The sequence below is a fragment of the Rhamphochromis longiceps genome, linkage group LG7 (assembly GCF_057381845.1).
Source record: "Rhamphochromis longiceps isolate RC_006_pf linkage group LG7, R_longiceps_female_GT1.1, whole genome shotgun sequence".
NCBI lineage: Eukaryota > Metazoa > Chordata > Actinopteri > Cichliformes > Cichlidae > Rhamphochromis > Rhamphochromis longiceps.
In genome coordinates this window covers 44,715,340-44,724,590 of record NC_140563.1, presented here as the reverse complement: position 1 = coordinate 44,724,590, position 9,251 = coordinate 44,715,340, and the positions used below count along the sequence as shown (strand labels likewise).

The 9,251-nt window shown below is 42.5% G+C and overlaps 1 protein-coding gene across 1 annotated transcript; it reads left to right on the top strand.

Moving 5' to 3' along the window:
* Positions 1–2,985: 2,985 nt before the first annotated feature.
* On the top strand, positions 2,986–9,061 carry smtna (smoothelin a). Its single transcript, XM_085411261.1, has 8 exons — positions 2,986–3,140; positions 6,052–6,154; positions 7,614–7,689; positions 7,805–7,933; positions 8,024–8,081; positions 8,264–8,369; positions 8,496–8,647; positions 8,775–9,061. The coding sequence occupies exons 2-8, from the start codon at positions 6,071–6,073 to the stop codon at positions 8,920–8,922; spliced, it is 753 nt and encodes a 250-aa protein (XP_085267387.1). The 5' UTR covers positions 2,986–3,140; positions 6,052–6,070; the 3' UTR covers positions 8,923–9,061.
* Positions 9,062–9,251: the final 190 nt, after the last annotated feature.

The window sequence follows — 9,251 nt, the reverse complement described above, 5'->3', positions numbered from 1 at the left end:
TTCTTAACACACATCTTAGAAGACATTAGCATTTTTAACTATTGTAAATACATTTATTGGATACTTTATTAGCCACACCTTGCTAGTACTGTGTTAGACTCCCTTTTCCTTTCAGAACTGCATTAATTCTTCATGATATAGATTCAACAAGGTGCTGTAAACATTCCTCTGAGATTTTAGTTCCTATCGATATGACAGTCAACAGAGTTACTGCAGGTTTGTCATCTAAACATCCATGATGTGAATGAGGGGATGGCCGTGATCAGCCATACACAGGTAGGCTGTGTTGTTGGTGCGAAGTGGCTCAAAATGTGCCAAGAAAATGTTATACCGGTAGCAGCAGCAGCCTGAACCATTAAAACAAGTCAGGATAGATCTATGCTTTCATGTTGTTTACACAAAACCACGACTCATCAGACCAGGCAACGCTTTCCATATTTGCTGTTGTCCATGTTTGACGAGGCCGTGGCATCAGTATCCTGTTCTTAGCTCACAGTAGTAGCAGCCTGTTTGGTCTTCTGCTGTTGTAGCCCATCTGATAAAAGATCTGATATGTCATGTGTAGTCACAGGTGCCTTGCTGCATACCTTGGCTGTAACAAGTGGTTATTTTTGTTACAGTTGCCTTCTTATCAGCTCAAACAGTCTGCCCATTCTCCCTCCTCCTCTGGCACCCACAAGGCTTTTTTGCCCAAGAACAGCCACTCGCTGGATATTTTCTACTTTTTTTGGACTGTTCTCTGTAAACCCTAGAGATGGATTTATGGGAAAATCCCAGCAGATCAGCAGTTTCTGAAATACTCAGACTAGTCTGTCTGCCACCAACAATGTTCTTATATCAACTTTTTATCGCCTTTCTTCCTGATTCTGAAGCTCGGTTTGAACTTCAGCAGGTCGTCTTCATCATGTCTAAAGACACTGGACTGCTATCACGTGATTGGCTGATTAGATATTTGCATTGATAAGCAGCTAAAGAGGTGCACCTAACAAAGTGGGGGGTGAGTATCATTAAGGTCCTCAGAAACTTTCACATATGTGCAGTTCATAGAATAGAGTCTGTGAAGGTTCTCAGTCATCCAGGTCATCGTAGTCTAAGGAGCTTGGAAAGAAAAGCGTCTGGACTTCTTTCAGTTGCTTGAAGACGTTTCACCTCTCATCCGAGAAGCTTCTTCAGTTCTAAGGGTCAATGGTGGAGAGTCCCAGATTTAAGCCCAGTGGGAGTAACCCCCCAAAGAGGGACAAAGGACCCCCTGATGATCCTCTACCTAATCACATGAGCCAAGGTGTGTAAGCGGGTGTGGGTCCCAGTCAGCCAGGGTTTCGGGTGAGCTCATTGTGAAACCTGGTCCCACCCTATCATGTGATTTCCTGAGGTCAGATGGCCCAGGATGTGAGTGGGCGTTAAGGCGTCTGGGAAGGGATCGCAAAACTGGGTTATAGATGGCAGACAGTTGGTGTCGTAAACCACCGCCTCTGTTCAAAGATGGTCGCTCACAGTGGACGTAAATGGCTTCTTTCACTCCTCTTTCAAACCATCTGTCCTCTCTGTCCAAAATGTGAACGTTGGCATCCTCGAAAGAGTGACCTTGTGTGTGTGGGCTTCCGGTAAACTTCGATGTTGAGGTTGCCGTTCTCTTCAATGTGCACAGCGCAGTCCAGGAAAGGCAAACAATTGTCCTTTGTGTCTTCCCTGGTGAACTTGATGTTTTTATCCACAGCGTTAATGTGAGCAGTGAAGGATTCCACTTCTTGTGTCTTGATTTTGACCCAGGTGTCGTCCACATATCTGTACCAGTGGCTGGGTACTCTCCCTTTAAAAGAGCCAAGAGCCTTTCTTTCCACTTCCTCCATGTAAAGGTTGGCTACAATAGGTGACAGCCATGTTTTTGTCTGTAGAAACCCTCGTTGTATTTGAAATATGTAGTGGTGAGGCAGAGGTCTAACAGTGTGCAAATCTGATCGGGTGTGAAGTTGGTCCTGTCTTCCAAGGAGCTGGAGAAAGAGAAGACAAATGGTAAACGGTAAACTTCAACCTCAGTTTACCGGAAGCCCACACACACGGACCAGTACCTCCTTGGCTCATGGCTCATGTGATTAGGTAGAGGATCATCAGGGGGTCCTTTGTCCCTCTTTGGGGGGAAACTCCCACTGGGTTTAAATCTGGGACTCTCCACCATTTGACCCTTAGAACTGAAGAAGCTTCTCGGATGAGAGGTGAAACGTCTTCAAGCAACTCAAAGAAGTCCAGACGCTTTTCTTTCCAAGCTCTTTAGATAGAATAGAGTTGGAACTAATTTTCATTTCTGATTCAAGATCCACTGATTATAAGATTTGAAAACTTTGAATCAGTTTGTATAACTTTAGCAATTCCCAGCTTTTCCTGCAGCTTGAAAAATCTCTGCTGGGGAAATAAGGCCTGAGCCACCTCATGTTGGTGCTTTCTCACTTCGAGGACATTTTGAAGCAGTTATGCATGCTCACCACTGGATGGAGCACTTTGTGTGCTTTGTGATTTAATGGCACCATATCTTAGGCTCTAAAACTTTTCAAACACTTAACAGAGTCACAGCTGAAGTTGAGCATATTTTTTTAAGCTGTTTTCTCCCAGACGCTTGTTTGTATCCGTCTCTGTGTGTCTGCACTCCGTCCTCCTTTAAAGACATTCTGACTTCTGTAAACAAAGTCCAGTGGTCATACTTTTGCCTCAATAAGGCAATGCTCCTCACTTTTTTTTGCCACTGTTAACTCCTTATTTTCCACCCCGATGATTCGTCTGGAGCACTCCAGTAGAGCCACGGTCAAAGTTTATATGAGGTTATGCGCCATAAATTTTCACATGGCATCATCCAGAATCCACTAACAAGAGGAGGAGGGACTCTTCTGAAGGTGACAGAGATGGATGAACCAGGACCTGATGTGTTTCTTTCTTCTTCTCCTCCTCCTCTTTCATCCCTTTTTGGGTGGTTCGTGTAAGCAATCTGCACTCTCTCTCCAAACATGCATCCTTACGAAGCGCTGCAGTGTGAGGTGTGATGCAGGGCTGAGCTCCCACAGCTCCCCAGAGAACTTTAAAGGAGGAGCAGGGAGAGGAGCAAGGCGTGCTGACTCCTAAAGATCACCACAAAACGCACCCTGAAACAGGTGAGTCACACCAAACCTCAGCAGCTGCCAACCCCTAATCTGAGTCTAATTTTCACAGTCTTGTTTCTTTGTGCTTCCCATGTTGTGTCAATGAGTACTAGATTTTTCCAGTGTCTCAGCACATAGTTGCACGCTGTTATCAGATTCTTTTAGTAATGCTTGCTACATTACTATATTTGTACGTGTTTTTCCCGCCTCTGTGCCGTAGTCAGGCATCTGCTGCGATAAACTGAGACGTCCTTCTGTGTCGGCAAAGGCTCACAGAGTAGTTTGTATTAAAATTACTGACTGCATGCAGACGAATTCTTCAGATCTATCTGTAAAACCTGTGCTTTAATTTTACTGTAAACAGTGAGAACTATCTGGCCTGGTTGGTCAGAAATAATTCAAGTATTTTTAACCCGTTTGTGCCCAGATTTTTTTCAGAGTTGTAAGGCATATCATTTTATCAGTTGAGTCCCTCTGAATCATGTTATGTATTTATTTTTTCCATTTTGTACTTTTTTTTGAAGAAAATAGCATTTTTATGACTGGCAACAATTGTTGCCAGTAGTCACACAGCTTGTCACTAGGTCAAATGTCACCTAATAATAATAATAGAGAAGTAATAATAATAATATAATAAGAACAAAATAATAATATAGTCATAATAAATAATAACAAAAAGGTGGAGCCTCAGGTTCCCCCTGTATAAAATTCAAAACATCAAACAATTTGAACTGATTTCTTTATTCTCAATTTTTTTATACTCAAAAACTCAACAAACATTTTTTTCTTAGAACCTCTAAAAACATATATACATATATAACATATTTCTTCCCATACATTCCATCATCTTTCATGCATGTTCTACTCAGTGTGGTACTTCTTGAAGCACTCCACATGTAGTGGCACATCACACTTTCCACACGCAAATGATGTGCGTCCGCCGCAGTTCTTGCATCGCTTGTACCTGCTACCAGTGTTGCAGGGCCAGTGGTTCAAATTATCAAACCTGGTGGCATCAGTTATCGCCACCGCCATTGAAGATCTTCTGCCCTGCCTACTTGGCTTTGTTCCATGGCGCAGGAGGAAGGTCTGGGCTACCAGCCTCTGGAAGGAGAGGAGATCCTTCTCCCCGCTTTTCCAGGACCTAAATGAATGACAAAACAAGCATGATAGATGCATGAATGTGCATCGTTTCATCCTTTCTACAACGTCATGCCCCATACGTAGAATGTTCTGTAAAAGCAATATCACACTTGAGTTTGTGATGTTGGTCTGGATATCATCACTGTTGCTCTTGTCGACCGAAGAGCACTAGCGATGACCTCGAGTCAAACATCACCAACTCGATTGTGATATCACTAAATAACATACAGCCTTGTGTACCTGTAATAGCACCAGCTGTTCACCATGGCACTGTTCAGGGCCCAGCTGAAGCATGGCCACCACCACTTCTTGGACCGGATATTGACTCTGTAGCGGCTGACAAACTGGTCATGCAGGTCCACTCCTCCCATGTGTGTGTTGTAGTCCTGGATACACTTGGGCTGTCTGACCTTGTCCATAGTCCGCTTCTGTTTATTCCATCTCTTCGCCTCAGTTTCGGTGAACTCCCTCTCCATGTTCGACACCACGGTGACCACGCTGTTGTCATTCCACCTTACAATCAGCTTCTCTGCCTCAACCAGATACTCAGCATCTCCTCTGGGTGTCTTCTTGAAGGTCTGGGGTGCTGTGAAGGGAACGTTATGGAGCTGAGTTTGTCGCATCGTGCCACAGCTGCCATAGCCTCTCAGGGTCATCTCATCCACCAGGGACAGGGTTGTGAAGAGGTTGTCGTGGTAAAACTTGACTCCAGGTGGCACTTCAGCTTTCTCTGCCAGGCCAAGAACCACACTTGGACCCTGACTCACTGAGGATGAGCACCCAGGATCATCATCGGGGGGATTTGGCAGCTGCATGTCCGAATTAGGTAGAAAGCCTTCACCTTTGAGTATTCTTGATGGGAGGCGGTTATGGTCACCAGTGGCCTCATCATCAGATTGGTCACTGTCACAGTCTGTGTCATGTGCGTGCATTTCTGACTCAGGCACAACTGTGATGTCCGCCACAGTTTCAGAGTCCTGCAGCATGGCCAGGATCTCTGCTACGGTGTACCTAAGGAAAGGACAACATACATGTTAGCTAGCAAGCGAATTTTAGCTAGCAAGAAAATGATGTATGGTAATGTATAAAAATCCTATACACAGAGGCCTTGAATACCTGTGAATTTATTTAGCTAGGAATTATTCTAAAAGGACTAAAATGAGCCATTGTACATCATTCTACAATTTTAAATAAGTAAATTAGGAGCAATCCTGCAGACAGTGTTTTCCTTTAGTTAGCGACATGCTATGTGCCCACTGGCAACTTTTGTTGCCACTCACAGAAATAAGCCCATGAACAAAAAAATATTTATCCTAGGTACAATTTTTTTGGGGAGGGTTACTCTAGAGACTTGAATGATTAAATAATTATAAATATGTTTGGGGGGAAAGTCATAAGAAATTTATGAAAATTACCTCTTTCCAGGATGATTTGCATCCGCCATGTCTTCAGCCAGAAAGAGCGGGAAGCAGATGATGTCATGCGATAGGAAGCACTTGGAAACGATTTTTTAAAAATCAAAACCTTTGTCTAAGTTGTCTACTAGCATATAAGTGGAAAAAGTTGCATTAGTACCTTTGAGATTTTTTATTGTGAGTCGAAAATGACAGTGATAAACTTTGGCAACAATTGTTGCCAGTGGGGCTAAACGGGTTAATCCTGTGTCAGTGATTAACTTTGGATTATTAAGGCGAAGTTGTTGCTAAAAAACAACAACTAAAAAACCCAGAAAGTCAAGAATTATGTCAGTATGTGTTAGGACAGCTCTGTTATCATACAGCCAGGTTCACCTGTCAGACATGGAGTCAAAAACTGATGGCAAATCATCGCTAACCAGCGAAGAACTGGCTGCTATTGAGGATGAAGATGTTCTCAACAAGATGGTGAGTGAGTTATAGGTGGCTTCAGCCAATCAAATTATCCATATCACATCTATGCAAAGAAAAAGCAGTGAGATAATTGTTGTTTCGTTTCCATTTTGCCATCCTGTGTGTTCTAAACTGTGTAATTTCTGACATTTAAATTCAGTTTTATTGATACAGCACCAAATCACAACAACAGTCACCTCGAGATGCTTTATATTATAAGATAAATGTCTTACAGTATCAAAGAGACATGACCAGCTGGGTGTTGAAAGGAAAGGAAAGGAAAGGGAGACAGGACAAAACGCAAACTATGGGAACGAGAAGGTCAATTTTAATGACATAAAGCAGCGGCGAATAAACACAAGGAGAATGAAAACGGGTGAGCGGAAAAGAAACGCTCAGTGCTCATCATGTGAAGTCAACATTCTGAGGCTATAGCAGCATAACTATGACATAATTAAGGATCACCTGATCCAGCTTGCCATTATAAGCTTGTTGTGATCCTCATCTTAAAACTAGAAAAGGTGTCTGTCTCCTGAATCCAAACTGGGAGCTGGTTCCACAGGCGAGGGGCCTGATAGCTGAAGTCTCTGCCTTCCACTCTACTTTTAGAAACTCTACACTGTATTTGATGTAATGCAATGTTTTAAATGATTCTCACTCAGTTTTCTGCTTTAGTTTAGTAAATTTTGGGGGGATTTCTATCAACTTTCAATTCAAGTTGAAATTAAAACCTGTTTCGTTAACTTATTTCTTTTTTTTTGTTTTTTTGTTTTTTTTTGTTAAGTGACAATGCTAAGTTTCACTTATTGTATAACTTAAACTTAAACTGTAACTTAAATCTGTTGGGTTGATCTGAGTTGTTAACTTAATTTAATTAAATCACATGTTACCAGTTGACATAACAATGATCTTTTTTGGGAACCACAAAAACACTTATATGTGCGGAGAATGGTTTTAAATTCAGTTCAATAATTCTTTTAGTAGTTCTTTTATTTCTAGTTTAAATCTGGGCCAATGATGAGAAGCTAATATGGGCAAAATATTAAATATGATCTCCCTCTCTCTCCTGAGAGAATAACTGCAACACTTTGGATTAATTGAAGGCTTTTTAAGGAGCTTTCAAAACAGTCTGATAATAATGAATCACAGTAGTCCAGCTGAGAGGTAACAAATGTGTGGGCTAGTTTTTCAGCATCGCTCTGGATTATTGCACAGATGACAAAAAGCAGTCCTACATATTTGTTTAATGTGCGCGCTGAATACATATCCTGGTCAGAAAAACGACTCCAAGATTCCTCACAGTGTTACTGGAAGCCAAAGTAATGACATTACTTAGGACCAAGTAACCTCAGTTTTGCCTAGATTTACAAGACATGCCTGCAGTCATATAAAAATATTCTGAAAGACCGGATTACAAGGTGGTTTATAATATTTTTTCTTTATATTGTTTCTGTACCTGTAATTATCTTTTTAGCTCGACAACACCTCAGATTTTGAAGAGAGACGGATGATCCGTTCTGCATTAAGGGATCTCCTGAAGAAAAAAAGAGGTGAAATCTCAGGAAAACTTTGACAGCTCTGTCAAATAGTGAGGGGAAGTGCTATAATCATGACTCATTTGGTCCTTTGCTTTCCTTTTTCTTTCTTTAAATTGCCTATCATCAGAAAAACGGGAGCAGGAGCGAGGGTTAAGGCAGCAAAACCTAAGACAGCAAGGTCTGAGCAAAGCGGGAACGACAGGCGGGACCGTTAGCATAGGAAGGGCATCCATGAACCAGCAGCCGCCAATAAACAGTAACTGTGAACCCCCTAATGTCTGTTAATGCATCATCCTGCACTTCAGTTTTAATAATTTTGACACTTTAATTCTCTTCATCATTTTAGAACCAAGCAGCCAGCCATCTCCATCAGCAGCTACTCCCTTTAACAGGACAGGAGGCAGGTGAGTCACATGCGAGGCGGTGTAGATGAACATTTTTGCAAAAAGGGGATTAAAGAACAATCATCTGCTTCTTTGATATAGACATTATGCTTCAGCTCAATGAGCGGGAAAATGCTCAAAGCATTTGCCATGTGAAAAGATGAGGTGACCCATACTTTTGTGTCTTTGTTTCCTCTCCTCAGCAAGGCCAGTTCTGCTGCTGCTGCTCCTCCTGCTGCGGCACCCAACGCTAAGAATGTCAAACAGATGCTTCTGGACTGGTGCAGGGCCAAAACAGAGCCATATGAGGTAAATATGCCCTACCTCACTCTGTCTATGAATTATTGCCCCGTGGAGCTACACATAGCCCTGACTCTTATGTCCCTCTTGCTGCCACTTTTCCCTCTAAACTTATCCCGCTCTGGTATGAAACAGGGGGTGGACATTCAGAACTTCTCCTCCAGCTGGAAAGACGGCATTGCCTTTTGCGCCCTGGTGCACCGCTTCTTCCCTGACGCTTTCGAGTACTCCATCCTCAACCCCAACAAGCCCAAGGAAAACTTCCAGCTGGCTTTCAACACTGCGGAGTGAGCTCTCCTTCCTTATATGTCCTATCTGCAAAAACTCGAGCTTTGAATTATAAATAACAAAGTAACTTTACACTTACATTGTTTCTCTCAAGTCATTTTTCACTGACATTTGCACTTTCTGCAGGAGGTTGGCAGGCTGCCCCCCTCTGCTGGATGCCGATGACTTAGTCCGGATGAACGAGCCCGACTGGAAATGCGTGTACACATATATCCAGGAGTTTTACCGCTGTCTGGTGGAAAAAGGCCTGGTTAAAACCAAGAAGCGGCCATAGACTCAGAAACTTCGGGAGTTGCTGTGATTACAGTTTTTACAAATATTACACACATTACAGAAAGCTGATGTCAAAAGGGACAATGTTGTGTGCTTTTTTTCAACTAAATATTTACATCTCGCCTCCGATCACATCTGGCTCATGTATCACTTGAATGTGCCAAATGTGTAGTATTCATATTGGTTTGTGTGTGTTAGCAGGGGCTTGTGGGTGTCTGTGCTCTCAGTGGACAGCTGGCGCTTTGGATCAGTACATTCCAGTGAGATTACACATGTGTATTAATCCCACAGTCACAGGGAGATTCTGGGAACAACTTTTATGATGATGCT